Source organism: Eremothecium sinecaudum, chromosome II (genome assembly GCF_001548555.1).
Source record: "Eremothecium sinecaudum strain ATCC 58844 chromosome II, complete sequence".
Classification (NCBI taxonomy): Eukaryota; Fungi; Ascomycota; class Saccharomycetes; order Saccharomycetales; family Saccharomycetaceae; genus Eremothecium; species Eremothecium sinecaudum.
Genome location: NC_030893.1, coordinates 714117 through 731572, shown reverse-complemented (window position 1 = coordinate 731572; position 17456 = coordinate 714117). Strand labels below are relative to the sequence as shown.

At 37.9% G+C, this 17456-nt stretch overlaps 8 protein-coding genes across 8 annotated transcripts; 7 read left to right on the top strand and 1 right to left on the bottom strand.

Annotated features, from left to right (window-relative positions):
• Positions 1–86: 86 nt before the first annotated feature.
• PEP5 (tethering complex subunit PEP5) lies at positions 87–3170 on the top strand (the record flags this gene model as incomplete). The annotated part of the gene is made up of 1 exon (XM_018130017.1): positions 87–3170. One exon carries the CDS (start codon positions 87–89, stop codon positions 3168–3170), a length of 3084 nt encoding a protein of 1027 aa, XP_017985887.1.
• Positions 3171–3349: 179 nt separating this feature from the next.
• On the top strand, positions 3350–5434 carry FUS2 (Fus2p; the record flags this gene model as incomplete). Its single annotated transcript, XM_018130018.1, has 1 exon — positions 3350–5434. The coding sequence occupies one exon, from the start codon at positions 3350–3352 to the stop codon at positions 5432–5434; it is 2085 nt and encodes a 694-aa protein (XP_017985886.1).
• A 157-nt stretch (positions 5435–5591) lies between these two features.
• RRS1 (ribosome biogenesis protein RRS1) lies at positions 5592–6194 on the top strand (the record flags this gene model as incomplete). The annotated part of the gene is made up of 1 exon (XM_018130019.1): positions 5592–6194. One exon carries the CDS (start codon positions 5592–5594, stop codon positions 6192–6194), a length of 603 nt encoding a protein of 200 aa, XP_017985885.1.
• Positions 6195–6496: 302 nt separating this feature from the next.
• Positions 6497–7244, top strand: AW171_hschr2411 (HBL014Cp; the record flags this gene model as incomplete). Its single annotated transcript, XM_018130020.1, has 2 exons — positions 6497–6505; positions 6570–7244. 2 exons carry the CDS (start codon positions 6497–6499, stop codon positions 7242–7244), a joined length of 684 nt encoding a protein of 227 aa, XP_017985884.1.
• A 257-nt stretch (positions 7245–7501) lies between these two features.
• On the top strand, positions 7502–11488 carry AW171_hschr2410 (uncharacterized protein; the record flags this gene model as incomplete). Its single annotated transcript, XM_018130021.1, has 1 exon — positions 7502–11488. The coding sequence occupies one exon, from the start codon at positions 7502–7504 to the stop codon at positions 11486–11488; it is 3987 nt and encodes a 1328-aa protein (XP_017985883.1).
• Positions 11489–11643: 155 nt separating this feature from the next.
• RNH1 (RNA-DNA hybrid ribonuclease) lies at positions 11644–12771 on the top strand (the record flags this gene model as incomplete). Its single annotated transcript, XM_018130022.1, has 1 exon — positions 11644–12771. The coding sequence occupies one exon, from the start codon at positions 11644–11646 to the stop codon at positions 12769–12771; it is 1128 nt and encodes a 375-aa protein (XP_017985882.1).
• A 696-nt stretch (positions 12772–13467) lies between these two features.
• On the top strand, positions 13468–15558 carry AW171_hschr2408 (HBL017Cp; the record flags this gene model as incomplete). Its single annotated transcript, XM_018130023.1, has 1 exon — positions 13468–15558. One exon carries the CDS (start codon positions 13468–13470, stop codon positions 15556–15558), a length of 2091 nt encoding a protein of 696 aa, XP_017985881.1.
• A 529-nt stretch (positions 15559–16087) lies between these two features.
• On the bottom strand, positions 16088–17398 carry AW171_hschr2407 (HBL018Wp; the record flags this gene model as incomplete). Its single annotated transcript, XM_018130024.1, has 1 exon — positions 16088–17398. One exon carries the CDS (start codon positions 17396–17398, stop codon positions 16088–16090), a length of 1311 nt encoding a protein of 436 aa, XP_017985880.1.
• Between the last annotated feature and the right edge of the window lie 58 nt (positions 17399–17456).

The window sequence follows — 17456 nt, the reverse complement described above, 5'->3', positions numbered from 1 at the left end:
TGAAGGACAGAATTCCTACAAATAAATGACTATTCACTAGCGTCTATTGGTTACATCTTTGAATCATAAACACCTACCACTCTTATATGTCATTTACTTCACAAAGGCAATTCCAACTCTTTGAGAGTACTCCGATTAAAGATCCGTATTTTGGCAGTGAATCGCCCTTATACTCTGACACGACATTATCAGCGGTTGCACCCTTGGGAAATGGTGTGATTGCAACTGCAGTGAAGTCAGCCTACATTCAAGTCATAGATCTGAAGACATCGTCTGTGATATCTGAATTCAAGGCTTTTTCTGATAATTTTCAAATAACGTACATGGAACATGTGTTAAATGACTTTTTGGTGAGTGTCGGTGAGTGCGTTGGTCAACCAAGCTCAATAAAGGTCTGGAACCTGCAAAAGAAGCCTAAAAGTGAATTTGAATTCCATACTACATGTACAATAAAAAATGGAAATAACACTTTTCCCATCTCTGCGATTAGCATTTCTTCAGACCTATCATGTATTGTTATAGGGTTTGTAAATGGCCGAATTATTCTAGTCAGAGGAGATCTTTATAGGGATAGGGGTTCAAGACAAAGAGTTATTTACGAAGATGCAAATTCAGAGCCAATTACGGGGCTGTTTTTGAGAAATGATAATACATTATGTTTTACCACTACACCTTCTAAAATCCAAGTATTTCGCACTACAGGCAGGAATAATGGCGAGCCCGAAAGGATTCTTAACGATCGGTCAGGGGCAGACCTCAATTGCAGCTATTTTAATAAATCCACCGATGAGCTTCTTTGTTGTTTGAATGATTCGATAGACTTTTACAAGGCTACCGGGGAGAAGCGATCTCTCGTAATGGACGTACCTTTGAAGAAAAGAGTCTTTTTAATTGACAGTGACCACATCTTACTGGTTTGTGGAGTCTCATCATCAAATATTACGTCGCTAAGCATGAATAATCCCGCAACAGTAACAAATAGACTCCTATTGTTTGATGTAAAAAATAAAATCATCGCTATGAATTTATTACTTGCAAGTAATATTGTAAAAGTCTATGGGGATGTTATAAACGATACCTATTCAACATATCTAGTTACAACGGATGGAGTTATTAATAAGATCACAGAAAAATCAGTGGAGAAACAGATTAAGATAATAACTCAGCGTGAAGAGTTTTCGATTGCCTTACAAGTTGCAGAGCAGCATTCTGCATCAGCGCTTCGCATCCAAGAAATAAGGAAACAATATGGTGACTATTTATATAAGAAGAACCTGAAGGAAGAGGCTGTAGCTCAATATGTGCAATGTCTAGATGTCACAGAATCTAGTGAGATTATTTCCAAATTTGGAATTCAAAAGTCTTCGAGAGCTGATGATTCTAAAAATTTGGCTACATATATTTGGTCTATGATTAAGCAAAATAATTCAAATGCTGATCATGTCACATTGTTATTAATAATTCTAATAAAATTAAAGGATACCGAGGGCCTAGTTTATTTCATTTCTCACTTTAGCCGAACAGGGGAATTTATTGAAGCAGGCGAGACAGAAAGTGAATGGTTGGTTGATGATGAAAGCTATTTCTACTCCGATAAGACCCTTTTTGATTTGGACACTATACTACAGTTATTAAAGGACTCAACGCTTGATAAACTGGCTTTCAAGCTAGTACACAAATTTTCCAAAGATCCGCTCCAAATTGTCGACGTAATTTTAAATACGTTGGATGATCCTCATTCGGCATTAAAATACATTAAAACCTTGCATATAGATGATACGCTTCGTGTTATGATTGAATTTTCCAAGATTTTATTACAGAAGCTCCCTAACGATACTAATGCGTTATTGATTGAAGTTTTCACTGGAAGGTATCAAAGAGCAGCATGTAAGGTTGATATACTTCAAGAAAAGAGGATTATATCATTGAATAACCCTGTTTTTCACAGTTATAAAGCTTTCGTTACTTACATGAATTTGGGATCTAGCGATCATTCAAGTTTAGATGAGATACCCAAACCGACGTATCATCCACCCAAACCATCTCTGGTTTTCCCGTCCTTCATTGACAGACCTTATCAATTTGTGGTTTTTTTGGAAGCCTGTTTAGAGAGTTATAACAAGTATCAAGGGTTTGTTCGTGACAAACAGGAGATATTAACCACATTATACGATGTATATTTGTCGCTTGCAAATTCAGCCGAAGAGGATCAGAAACAAGAATGGTATTCTAAAGCAATGGGTGTATTTAAAGAAAGTGAAAGATTACTATCCAATAAGAAGGCTTCTAAAAGCCAAAAAGGTTTAAATTCATATTCGCTGGACAATTCTTTAATGATGTTAATTGCACATATCAATAATGTCGATCTTTATTCGGTAGCCGAGAAAGGAAGTTCGGGGGACAAATCAGAATCGTCTTTCTTAAGCAAAGGTAACCTTGCCAACGTTTTCCGATCTATGTGCTTAACAAGGGATGCTGTTAAATGCATGCGTTTTCTCGAAAAATATGGTAAAACTGAACCAGAACTTTATAGGATGGCATTAAACTTCTTTTTGACTTCACCGCATATTTACAATGACATTGGTGGTGATGCTGTATTTAAAAGGAGAGTGCTAGACAAGGTTGTAAGTTTAGAATTAATGCAACCTCTAGATATCCTCCAAAGTTTAAGTCAAACTAATGTTGCTACCTTTGGATTGGTGAAAGATTTCTTGGTGAACCATATAAAATGCCAGCAGAGAGAAACAGAAAACAATGAAAAGCTAATCAATTCTTACCAGTCTGAGCTTCAAGAAAAACGGAACCAGCTGTCAGCTTTATTAAACACCAGTGACCCTATACAGGTAAAAGTAAAAAATAATTTTTGCAAGATGTGTCATACTTCGTTAGACTTGCCAGTCGTGTTCTTCAAATGTGGTCATATATTTCATCAAAGGTGTTTGAGTGAAGAGTCTGATTTGGAGGCTAAAAATAAGCTTTATAAGTGTCCAAATTGCGCTGTCGAAATGGAAAATTCAGTTAGCATGGCAAAAGCACAACGCAGCATTTCTACAAATGTTAATTTATTGAAAGCTGCTCTATACAACGAGGATAATCATAGGGACCGATTCAAAGTCGTTTCAGAGTTCATTGGAAAAGGCGGCTTAGAAACTCCCATAGGAATAGATTGATCGTTGGGCATGATATTTGATGTGACACCTGACACACACCTGATACAGACTGAATGTAGAATGTCAAACGTTGCAGACGTTATAATGAAATCTATATAAGTTAAGCTATTATTCATATTGGTCAAATAGATTTTCGGTATATCCGAGCGAGCATTCAATTTGAGATAATATAAAAAAATATGTTGAAAAGTTCGAGATTTGTTAGCCAGCTAGGTTATCCAACCTCTGGCGAAATGACGCCAATTAGAGATTATGAAAGGGAAAAAGCGCTCGCAGCGAAGATGAAAACACTGAACAAATTAAGAAATAATCCTTATGCAATACCACTATGGGAAAGTTCAGGTGAAAATAAAAGAGCTATAGATACGATCAATGATCGTTCTCGTTCAAATGACTGCAATGGAAAGCCTCGAGTTAAACACCGCCCGAAGACGTTAAATCTCGAGGACTTAAGCGATAGAGAAACCAAGCGGATGGATTCACCATTAAATTTGGGATCATACAATGACTATTTAGTCATGCGCTCCCCCAAAATTGACTCGAGACTTTTGAACTTTCTCGACACAATAAGAAAGCTTGTTGAGACTGAAGAAGAATACTACCAAACTCTTGAGTTGGCTAACTCAGCTTATCGCAACGAGTTGAATGCTAACAGAAAGGTTAGAAATCAGATTCTTGAAGAGAGCAGGAATGATGAGCTTCTACTATTTGGTGATATAGAAACTATTTCATCAATTAGTCGACTTTTAGTGGGCCAAATAAAGAATAAAATAGCTGGTAGCGCAGAATCAAAGCTAACGGACGATATATGGCACCATTTAAGGGTACATCCAAAGGAGACAAAGGCAATACTTGATGATCTAAATATTCCAGATATCCTTCGTTCTCATCTTGAAAGGGTGAAGTTCCTTTATCTCAATTATTCAGTGAATCATGAGAAACAGCTTCAATTATTACAAGATAGGAAAAGGCGCCATGGTTCAACCTTTTACAGATGGTATGGTAAAGGTTTACAGAGAGCAGGCTCTATAAGATTGGAGGTGTTACTAGCCTTGCCTATTGAGAGGTTGGATTTATGGATGATGTTTGCTGAAGAATTAATGTTATATAGCGAAGGAACAATATCTGAAGTTGCTGCAGAGAAGCTATCCAGCTTTTACAATGATTATTCATTATACTTGAAACGTGTCAAAAGAAGTCAAGAGGAATTTAAAGCCAAAAAAGATATGAATCAATCTCCATCTGAAATAATTGAATTTTACAACACATGTTTTAACGACACTACATGCTCTTTAAGCAGGTCGTTGACTAATGCAACGAAGGCAATTACATTAAGCAGTAGCATTTATTCCGAAGAATATGAAAGAAAAGAAAAAGAGGAAGACATGATAGGTGAAAAAGCTAAGCGAGATATGGGAGATGCATTCTATGATAAACACGACTCTGAGGATCTGCGTCGCCAGGATGACGAAGATGAACAGTTTGATATAGATTACCAGAGTTTTTCAAGGAATGATGCATCAGAGGACCATGATAGCCTAAAGAAATATGTAAGGAAGTTTAACATACTTCGAAAAGGTTTCAGTTCCCTCTACTCACATGTGGATAAACTAAATCTAATGGAAGTCTTAGATAAAAGGCTAGAAAACACGAAAACTTGGCAAAGACTAATGGAGTTTGATTCAACAGTGGAGGCTAAGGATGATATTTACATCTCTTCCATATACTCTGCATTTATTGACAAAATTAACCATCAGAAGGAGAAGGTGATGGTACTTAGAATCTCGCAAATCAAAAAGGGCTTCTTAGAACCTTTAGGAAGGTTTATAGCAAGATCGAATTCCATATCAACGAAGATTGAAGATCTCAGGACATTAGGAAGAGAATATAGAGCTTATCAGAGGCAAAAAGAGCACGATATAAAAAAGGAAGTTTTGGCGAAGTCCTATGAGGCTGCTAAACTTGAACTACTCAATGAGTTACCAACATTTTTTAATATATCGCAAAAGTTAATTACTTACATCCTACTGAAGTACCAATCCATAATGCTGGAGTATATGAAGATTTTATGTGGCGGTAATAATATCTTGGAAAAAGAGTTGCAACTGGCAGAAGAAAATGATCGTGAATTTGGCGATAATTTTGATATATTACAAATATTTTCATCATCGAGATTTTACACTAAACAAGCGGTGAGGGAGAACTGGCAATTCCCAGGTAAACCTAGTGCTAGTAGGGTGTTACGTAAATTATTTGAGCTATAAACTGTAGAACTTATTTTAATTATTAAGGTACTGATATTCCATTCGTGACACTTTCTTTTTTTCCTCTTGAGAATTCAGGCGGAAAAATTTTGGCGATGAGATGAAAGCTCATAGTTAGAAGAATCACAAACCATCTCTGAGTAAGACGATAGAAACCATGTCGTCCGATAACAAAGACCTAAACTCACTGCCAGTAACTGTTCAAAAACTAATTCCAGTTTCTTACGATCTCGGAAACCTTACGGTATTTGATTCTAATGTATTGGACAGGAATGACTTAGATTCTTCAAACAGCAAGAGAGAAGAACATATTAAAAGTACCACTAGGGACAACGTTCAGCTCCTTATTGGCCAGATATTGTCACTTCCAATTAAGACCACTACGGAGGGTAATGCTACGAATGGTCAAAGCTCTAGTATTACCTTAATCAAACTTCCTGAGCCGATTTCAGAACTACCAAGAGAAAAACCTCTACCAAAACCCAAAGCTCCTACGAAATGGGAACTATTTGCAGCCAAAAAGAACATAAAACCAAAGGCAAAATCCGGAAAGATGGTTTTTGACGATGCAACAGGTGAATGGGTGCCAAAATGGGGTTATAAAGGCATTAATAAAAAGCTTGATGATCAATGGTTAGTTGAAGTTGATGATAAAAATAAAGGAACCGAAAATGAACTTGTTGATCCAAGATCTTTAGACAGAGCAGAAAGGAAGAAATTGATAAAGAAGCATCAGTTGCAGCAGAAGAGAAACTTATAGTTATTTGTTTTATACGGATGAGAAATTTACATTGGTTATAGGGGTCTGTAATCATCTGGAAGTTTATATATGCATCTAGCATATATATAAATATACATACATATACATATATATATATAAATTAATGCTAACAGATGATAACCTTCCAGTACTATATCTCATAAAATATTATCTTTAGTTTTCAAGCTAAATCAAATGACGCCAAAAATATCAAAAAAGTCCCCATATATACACAACAGCTCTCAATACTTATAATAAAGTCGCCATATACAACAATGCCAAACTTAGATAAGTACATTCCTATGATTGATGTAAGTTAGTTTTTGATAATTGAAATCCTATTTATTAATAATTTTCTTATTAACATTTAGAAAGGCAATTTTAAGCGTGTCTGATCCTAACGAGATTAGCGTCAAAAGGATCCGGGCGGCATTGCAGGAGCTATTCGCTGTTGAACTTCATAACGAGAAGAAAGAGATTAAAGTTTTAATTCTTGACAGGTTTCATAGGTTACAGGATAAGCAAGCTAAAACTCTGTCCAAAGAAGAGCTTACCAAACGAGACGCCGAATTAGCTAGTAAACTAGCGAAAGAAGGAAACACTAGACAGAAACGTACAAGGAAGAAGGAAGTTGCCGAAAAGCCTCGAAAGAAGAGGAGAGCAGCAAATAACGAGAATCCTAATAGCTTCCACTTAAGGAATGTTATTTTGAGTAGTGATCTACAGAAGTTCCTAGGTAAGGAACAATTACCCCGCACTCAAGTGGTGAAAGCGGTTTGGGACTATATCAAGCAGCATAATCTACAAAACCCAGAAGATCGTCGAGAAATTCTATGTGACGAAACCATGCAGCCAATTTTTGGTAAAAAGGTTACCATGTTCTCTATGAACAAAGTTCTATCGAAGCATCTATTTAATCCCAGCGATGTGGCTAATAATTCAGCACAGCAGGAAAAGAATACCTCTGTGGAAGAATTATCAGTGGACGACAATGCAGTAGATGAAGAATTGAATGAATCAGAGGACTTTGAGGTATCGGAAGGTGATTGAATATCAGTGAAAACCCTTCGACTAGATAATAGGCTACAGCATTTATAGAATTTTGTCATCTTAATTTAAGAAATTCTCTGAAAAGCGCATCAAATAACCTTCTGTAATTATAAGACTAGTAGCGTAATTTTACATATTAACGCCATCGATTTTGTCATGCTACATTCTTTTGCTAATAACAAAACATTAAAAAAAATGTAAATATTTAAATATTTTATTGTTAACACTACTACTATTATAAGGAAAATACACAAGCTATGAGTTGTGCCAATGAATCGCTTTCAAGTTCTGCATGTTTAGTGGACCCAGTTAAATCGTTTTTACCGTCAGTCAGTGAGCTAGTTCAAACACAAGTTAGCCAGGATGAGATATATTATGCCGTATTAAAAGTAGTACTACTAGAATACATTAACCAGCCTAGATTTCGCAAAAAATTCCAAAAGATAGAGAAAATAACATGTAGTGGACCAAGTGCTATAGAGAAGCTCTATTTTAAGGGCAAGGACTCTGAGAAGAGGCTGTCGCGCTTTAAGAATTCGCAGACAGCTGGGACAAATGAAGCAATCATTCTGAAGAAAATGCTACCCATCCTAGAAAAAACACTAACATCTATAACAGTTGGTGAGTATAAAATAGCAAATGATATTTTCCGCAGATGCCTATTGAAACTCTATAATGACCTTTTTTTAGATCCAGCTATGGCGAATTTATTAGAATATATGGATAAGCCAGAAGAACTGATCATGATTTTTACCAAAGCCGCGAGCGGTGAAATTCTAAAATTGGATATAGAGGCAACTAGAGGTATACTTTATGAACTGGTAACGTTGTTTATTGACTTCCTAATCTCTTTATTGGATTTGCACGAACTCTCGGATCAAGAGTTTGTATTAAAGTTAAGGAGTTATGCAGACTCGTTTAAACCAGAAGAGGGTAATAATCATTCATTCAGACAGCGTAATCAGCCAGGAAATGGGTCTGAGCTAGGAGTAGATATAATAGATGTGACAATTAAACCAACTTACAAAACATCCGAAATTTTGCTGTCAGGATATATTAGAAAACTGTTTGCTGTCACTGAAGCACAGTTTGAGCAGGATGTTGCGTTATATAAAGACAAGGCATCAAATATTAATTACTTATACGAATTAAAAAATAGGAGAGACGGTATCATTAGTGAAACAGTGGGATTTACTTCCAACCATTTCCCATCTGATAAAGCTTACAATGATTGGAAGGTCAACGAGATCAACTCGCTGGATGAATTGATTTCCAAGATAGAGGATTCTGATAGCAGCAATATTTGTGAAACAACGATCGACATATCATTTATTATACCGCCCGAACCGAATGTTATTTTCACAAGGTTAATGTGCCTCATATTAGAGCAAGAACGGCCATCAATTACGAAGCCTATGTCCGCTGATGGCCAATCGTTGATTTCTAGGTGTGGTAAAATATGGAGACTCGACTTATACTCTACTAAGGCCTCCATTTACTATACTGCAGCAAACTTGACGTTATGTCCAACTACTAACTTAGACACTGAAACGATAGACTATATACTTCGAACAGCTTTACCAAACATGAGTGACAATTACAGTCTTGATTCTGACCCTACTACCTGGAATTCAGAAGATCAGAATCGTTGGCTAGTTAACTTGAATCATACCTATATTCAGTGTATGTCTTCTTTAAGTTCACTTTTAGCAAACATTTACAAACATGAGAAGGCAATCTTTTCACCTGTTTTGAGCATTTATTATGATTGTGTGGAATCCGATCCATTAATGATACAGTATGACTTCCCTAGTACCGACTTCCATAATAAATGGGTGAAGAACTTGAAGCAAACGCTATCTAAAGCCACTGAGATCTACTATGTATCTTTACTTCAAGATATGCCAAATGAAGATCACCTTGAAATCCACCATCTGCAACAATTAGGATCACTTATCTTACAAAAAATTAAAAAATTTCAAGGACGTTACCCGAAGCCGTTGCTAAACAAGATTAATCTTTCTAGGGAAGTGGCATCGCAATTGATTTCTGCCTTTGCATCCGATTCTCCACTGGTGCTACAACGTATTGAAGAGCGTGCAGCGTTTTTGAAACAAGATATTCCAGTTATGGATGCCATTGAAACGTACACTTTATATCAAGAACTTCGCGATGTTTTCCACCAAGTTACCACCAAGAAGTTTCCCTTTGCACTGGAAAAACACTTTTTTAAACACATTTCTAAGCTTTGTGATGAAACTAGAGTTAAGTTGGAAGAGGTAATCCAAAATTCTTTGAAGGCTGAGACCTGGGAGCCTGTAAGCAACGAAGTTCATTATAGTTCATCTGTTTTAGACATTATCAGAATGATTAATGAGTCAATACAGTTGTTCCAAAAACTAAACTGGGGCAATGAGTATCAGGTGGCTAAGATAAAGACTTTTTTGCTTAAGACATTTTCTGATGGTATATGCTACTACGCATCAAAGATAGTATCCGTCATTGAAGAGGATTTAACACACGTAGAAGCGGTAGTTCCAGCGGATGACACAACATATGAATATACGGGTAGCTTCCAAAGCACTGCGGAGAAGATGAAAAACACTTGGTTGTTTGATGAAATTAAAAATGCTTTGACGTCTGCGCCTCTAGAAGAGCCTCCTGTAGTCTATGAATTCAAGGCAAGGACTTGTGTATGTCTCAATAACTTAGATGAACTGATGAATAAAATAACAGAACTAGAGGAAACTATAAATGTGGAGAAGATATCACAAACTATTAAGCTACATGAGAAAGCGAAAACTGGTAGTAAGAAAGGTAACAAAGAAGTTAATCAAGTCTACACAATCCGAATTGTGAAGGCAGAGAATGTCCAAGCATTTACCAGCGATGGCTATGCGAATAGTGCCGTCAGCTTGGTTGATACTTCTATTCGTCAAGAATTTGCCAAAACGAAAGTTGTCCGCAAAACTGTTAATCCAATTTGGGATGAAGTATTCGAACTGGTGGTTCCAAACGATGAGACAAGGGTTATTAGCGCAACGGTATGGCATCATTCCCAGAAACTAAACCCCATTGGTTCATATAAGGTATGTGGGAAGTGCTCTCTGTTACTGGACTCTAGGTCTTTTAATTCAGATGGTTACACAGAAGATATTGTATTAGATCTTGATACACAGGGAAGGTTATTCTTGCAGGTTTCTTTAGAGAGTGAAAAAATTGATGCTATGTTCTGTGTTGGAAGAGCATATCGTAGTCTCTCTAGGGCTTGCGACAGAGCTATTGGTATGATGGTTAATAAATTCTCTACTTATGTGAATTACTCTATTTCACGTCCTTGCTTAAAGGCAGTTTGTGCAAGTACCTCTAATTCAAATGCCTCACAGAGTAAAGAAGTTATCTATGATGCTATTGTTCCTCTATTTGACTACTTAAATTCTAACTTAGAAATTTTAGCGGCAGGTCTTACTCGCTCATTACTTCACAAGGTTATGATAAAAGCATGGAACTCAATACTTAATATGGCGGACTCCCTTCTTCTTCCCAACTTATCAAGTGCACGTTCTGTTAAAACAGCTTTAACTAATAAAGGAATGTCATTGTGGGAAAATGCGATCAGTATTGCTAAGGGGAATACTAATGAACTAAGAAATATTACTGGCAATAATAATGGACAAAATGGTATAAGTTCTCAAGCTGCATTGTCCAATCGCGAGGTAGAGATTATTTTTGAGTGGCTTCGCGCTCTTTGTATAGATTTCTTTCACAATGGCGGCGAGGGTCCTCCGTTACATGAACTAAAAAACCAACACTATCAGAATATTCTTTTAGTTCCTGTATTCTATGATAAATCCGTAGATGAACTGAAGGAAGAAACTGAGGCCCTTATTCCACTTTACGAAAAATACCTGGACAACCGTAACTACTACGATTTTACTCGACATGGTCGTCAACAAGAGAATAGCCGTAGGCGCCTACAACGTAGCGATACAATCATTGCGCATAGCTCTAAAGAGAAGCGTGCAGAAGCCGCCGCAGTGGTTAGAGAACTAAGAAGCGACCCACTTGAGATTTCGGCCGTTACCCAAGATATCATTTTAAGGATTTTACTTGCAAAAGGGCAGTCAGATTATGTAAGTAACTTCTTAAATCGACGCTCTGAGCTAGCAAAAGCTGTGGCCACTCGCAAATTAGTAAAAGCCGCGGTAGCAGGAAGTAGACACATAAAGAACTTTTCTAGGTAGTGTTTTTAGAGTTTTGCATTTAACCTATTCTAATTTCTATTCATGTTTTAGGCATCGCGCAGCGTGTGGAATTGAAGGTAATTTTCTTTGATGTAACAATTAACAACTTAATATATAAAAGGTAAGGAAATAAGCCCAACTACCCGGTTTACCCTATGTTTAGATTGTTGAACCTAATGAAATCCAAGGGGAATCGTAATAGCCAGAAAATTGCTCGGAAATACTATGCTGTTCACCGAGGAAGACTTACAGGTATCTACAATGAATGGAAGACATGCAAGGAGCAAATAGATGGCATAGAGGGTGCAAGCTGGGGTTTATTTCCCACTCCAGAGCAAGCAAAGGTTTTCGTTGAAACCGGCAAGCGCGTAAAGCCAAGAACTGAAAGGCAATCAACAAATACCAGTGCTGGAATGAAAGCATCTGCAAAAACTAGCGGTAAAGTAAACTATTATGCTGTGAATAGCAATAATAAAGAACTAGCTAGTAAAATATTTGAAGATTGGGAATCATGCAGAAAATACGTCAGCGGGAAGTCCGGTTTGGCGTACAAGAAGTTTGATGACCGTGCAAAAGCTGAAGCATTCATCTCAGGCAGCAGCCCCTATGACTTCGAACTGATTGGCATACAAAAGGATGACTTTGTGACACGCTGTAAGCTGCCTTCAAACTCCAACTGCCAAGGTCCCTATAGTGAAGTTTCAGAGGTATACTGTGATGGCAGCACCTTGCGAAATGGTCATGAGGGTGCAGTTGGCGGATGTGGGGTTTATTTTCAAGATGAACCTGAATACAACATTAGTGAAAGGCTAGAGCCGCCCGCTACTAACAATCGTGCCGAAATTAAGGCCGCTACCCGTGCTTTGCAGCAAATTTGGCATAATCTAGCACTTGTGCCGGCAAGAGCACCACGAAAGAATTATCTCCTATACACAGATAGCGAAAACGTTGTAAAATTCACGTCCTCACGTTACACTGAATGCAAAAGCTTAGATGATCTGAGTAAGTTTTCAAACTCCGATCTGCTGGTACCCCTGATAAAGTACTATATATGTGTCAAACAATACTACGCTATTAATGCGGCGAGGTTCACTAACGCTGGCTTATTTGAAATCCAATGGGTTCAGGGACACCATGGTAATGAAGGCAATGAACAAGCCGACAAGCTGGCCAAGAGCGGGGCAACATCGGCCGAAACCAGCGGTAAAAAAAGTACCATGGTAGCAAGTGACCTACCGAATCCGCGATTCCCCTCTCGGGAGGATATATCCAACAATTTTTAGCAATTGATTTCCCAACAAAAGTCGAGATCGTGTACAAGGGTCCCCCCTGCATACAACATTTTCCTTACCAGTTGGAGCTCGGCGTGCAATGCGTGAAAGCTCAAAGAAGGTAATCTTGCATGATAATAGAACATACGAATAAACGCGTTGGATTACACCCTCGGAATTAGTAATATTTTTTCTAGCCTTCGGTAAAGTTCTCCCTGAACCAGAGGGAGCTAACAAGATTGGATAAACTTTGTGGGGCGGGGGTTGTTAACTCAGACACATTAGGTTAGTGTTTTCGTGCGTCCTATATGCCCACGGTATATCCCTCTCGTGACACTTTAGTATATAAGTTATTATTATCTACACAGTAGCTTTCTTAAAGACTTATTACCGAGATAGAGAACCTTGAAGGGCAAGCTTAAAAATTGGTCATAAATCTATATACATATAACCTTGTATAGACACTTCTCATATCAGCGTGTCAGTTGCTGCTTTCCAAAAACAATCGTTGATTTTTCCTTTTCACGTTTTTTTCGGTTGTTGACATATAGGAGAATTTTTATCGCCTTCCTTTTTCTTTGGTACTCATTCGGTCATTACGAACTCCAATTTGAAGTGCATAGGATTTTAATTTAAAGCTTGTGTAGCCTTTTATCTGAACTTGTTGAGTTTGTGTTTATAGAACAACAGTAAGATAATTGAGGATCAATGAAGCAATATAATGTTATTGTCGGTGAGCCCGAGGGTCCCAATGAAACAGCCCCTCGTAGAAATGCGGTCAGTGCAACAGCAATAATAGAACGTCCTATTGGATTAAAGTGTAACACGGCTTATGAGTTTTTGCTAGAGTGTTTTGAAAGAGGTGGTGATCGAAACGCTGTGGCCTGGAGGGACACCATTGAAATTTATGAGGACACTAAGACGATTAAAAAAATAGTTGATGGAAAGGAGGTTGAATCTCAGAAAACGTGGTTGTATTATGAGTTGACTCCATTTAAGTATAAAACTTACAATGAACTTAATCAGTTGATGCACGACTATGGTCGCGGCTTGGTGAAAATAGGTTTACAGCCAAAAGAAAACAGAATACACATATATGCTGCTACTTCCGTTAAGTGGTTGGAGACCTATTTGGCGAGTCAGACCCAAGCTTTGACTGTTGTTACGGCATATGAATCCTTAGGAGAGGCTGGTTTAACCCACTCTCTAGTTCAGGCTGAATCTAGGGGTATATTTGTTGACAACAGTTTATTGCCCAACTTGATAGGTCCTATACAAAAAGCCAGTAATTTGAAGTATATTATCCATGGTGAAAAGATAGACCCTAATGACAAGAGACAGAATGGAAAAATATACTCTAAGGCTAGGGATGCGGTACAGAAACTCCAAGAGCTAAGACCTGATGTTGAAATCTACAGCATGGAAGAAGTCATAGCTTTGGGTTCTGAAAACAGAGGCACTATAGATGTGCACCCACCAACTGCTGAAGATATCAACTGTATCATGTATACTTCTGGTTCAACTGGTACTCCGAAAGGTGTTGTAATTACCCACAGGAACTTTGTCGCGGGAATTGGTGGTGTAAACGTTGTTTTTTCTAGAAAACTAGTTACAGAAAAGGACCGATACCTTGCTATTCTACCACTTGCGCACATTCTTGAGTTAGTGGTTGAGATGACTGCGATATACTGTGGCGCTCTAGTGGGTTATGGTACGGTGAAGACAGTATCTGATGCGTCTGTACGTAACTGTAAAGGTGATATGAAAGAATTTAAGCCTCATGTAATGGTTGGTACAGCGGCTGTCTGGGAGGGAGTTAGGAAGGGAATTCAAACTCAGATTGATAAGCTGCCTAAGTTCAAGCAGAAGGTATTCTGGTTTGCATATCGTTGTAAACTGGGCATGAAGAAGTATCACATCCCTGGCGGCACGTTATTGGGTAACCTGGTATTTAAGAAGGCCAGGGAAGCAACCGGTGGTAATTTACGTATAATTTTCAATGGTGGTTCTCTTCTATCCAAGGATACTCAAATTTTCATTAGTAACTTATTGGCACCTGTGCTAATTGGTTACGGATTGACTGAAACAGTTGCTAATGGAGCTCTAGTTGATCCAAGACACTTTGAATATGATGTTACCGGTGAATTAGCTGGCTCTATTACTGCTAAGTTAGTTGACGTTGAGGAATTGGGATACTTTGCCAAGAATAACCAGGGTGAGATTTGGATTAAGGGTGCATCTGTTTTCAAACAATATTTCTGCAATGAGGAAGAAACTGCAGCTGCATTTGAAGATGGATGGCTAAAGACTGGTGATATCGGAGAGTGGAAATCGAATGGTATCTTGAAAATTATTGACCGTAAGAAGAACTTAGTCAAGACAAGGAACGGTGAATATATTGCTTTAGAAAAGCTTGAGAGTGTTTACAGATCTTCCAAATATGTTGCGAACATATGCATCTACGCTGATCAGTACCAAGTCAAACCAATTGCTATTGTGGTTCCAAGGGAGGTTGCTGTTGTTGATGCCGCTAAAAAGTTAGGATTAATTGATAATGACGGTAATGTCGATGCGGTTCTAAATCACGAAAAGCTAAAGAGTGAAGTTCTAAAGGATATGATTGCGACTGCGAAGGCTGCTGGGTTAGCCGGAATTGAATTGATCTTGGGATTTGTTTTCGCGCCAGAAGAATGGACTCCAGAGAACGGATTCCTCACACCTAGCCAAAAGTTGCAAAGAAGAAAGATCTTGGACGCTGTGAGGGAAGAAGTTGATAAGCTGTATGCTTCAAACTCTTGAAGGAGGCTTTTACTAAATCCATTTTCTCCCAAGTGAATAGTGAGAAAAGCGTTTTAACTCTGAAGTTTTTTTTTTTATGTAATCTAACCTATGCTTTCCAATCTTAATTATTAACCGAAGGCCTTGGGAGAGTGTCCACGAATCATGCCAAATGGGTTTAAAAAATAATACCAAAGCAGATAATTGGTATCGAAATTAAAAAATTCGGCGCTTTACTTACACGATCTGTTAATTTTCTTAATATTAAATATATACCTTTACTTACCTTTTTAAATCCTTCAATAATATATGCTCAATTCTCCAGAACTCTTAAATCCAGTTCTTATAATGAATGACGTTCTAGGATGTATGTCAATATTTGATTATTCTTTAGGTTACCATCTCTTGTTCTTAAACGAAATGCTACATCATTGTTAGTACATGCCAGTTATATGGAAAGTCAACTATTGTACAAGCAAATAAAAACAGTATCACTTTTAGACGCTTCCATCAAGAAAAGCTCTTCGATTAGAATTTTAGGAGAGCCCCTTTAAGACGCACCTTTCATAACGTTTCGCATTTCATTTACGAGTAGTTCATTAAAATACTCATAATTATCGAAATATAAGTGGTGACCTGCGTCAGGAACCACCTTTATATCGGAGCTATTCTTCTTGTGCTCATTAATGAATTTTGATGCCAGCTCACCACCATGGTAATCCATCCAGTCCCTGTCGCCATAAAGCCATAGCCAATCACAGTCGGCAGTATACTCTTCGGACGGCTGTTCGGAGAAAAACCTTGTTAACAATGGATGCCTAGGGTTTGCACCGCATTGGAGAACAAAGCTTAACATATATTCACCCGACCCTGGCCTATTAAATATAGCGTAAGAATATCTGTGCAAAGCTTCAAATTGAGTTGCACCTAATTCCGTTCCATCATCCAATAGTCTTCCAAACCGGCGGTAGGACCAAGCACTTGCAATCTTAGACCCCCAACGTCCACTATTACGTATTAGAGAAAAAGGAGAGACGTTACGGTCCCATAGTTTAACAAACCACGACTGAGGCTCATCAATCAGTTTACGAAGAAAAACACCAGCTGGTGAGCACATGATTAACTTCTTAAACCTTTTTGGGTGTCTATGGGCATATAGAGCACTAAAATAAGCTCCCATAGAATGGGCCACCAAGAGGTTCCTATCTGAATTTTCTGCCAAACCCCTCTTTTGAAACCATAGCTCAAATCTGTCAACAAACCATTGCTCAACTGCTGATAACGTATGCTTTCTTATGTCAAACGGAAATGGTTTCCTCGAAGAAAAGCCATACCCTGGCATATCTACAACGTGTATTGTCCATGAGTCGTCTAATAACGGGAGTGTTTCAAAATTCTTGATGAAGAAGCCCAACCCGGCACCGTAGCCATGGATGAAAACAAGATGGTTCATCCTGTCAGAGTTGGGGTTCAAAGGTGTAATACAGAATTCATTGATATAATTTTCATCATCAATTGGGGTTTTTATGATCTGACCAATCTTACCATCAGCTGAATCGGGATAAAATGGTACGGTACTCAATAAATCCTCCTGCAGTAAAGCTTCATTAGTCTTGAATGCCCTATAGTCATCCCAAGAGCTCGAAAGCGGTCGGGGAAATATTCTAGACAGGTTCTGAAAAATCTTTGGAAAAGGAATTGTTCTTGGTTGTATGGGGTAAGATGTGTCAGATGGGGCGTTACTCGTAGTATAATATTTGAACTGGCTAGTCTGGTTAAAAAAACTACCTGTTAATTTTAAACTACTCGTAACTATTGACCTGCTGATCCTGTATATACTGGGAAGGAGCGTAGATCCCATATTCAAGTTAAGGTACGTGAGTATTATATATTCAATATTTCAATGTATGATTATAAAT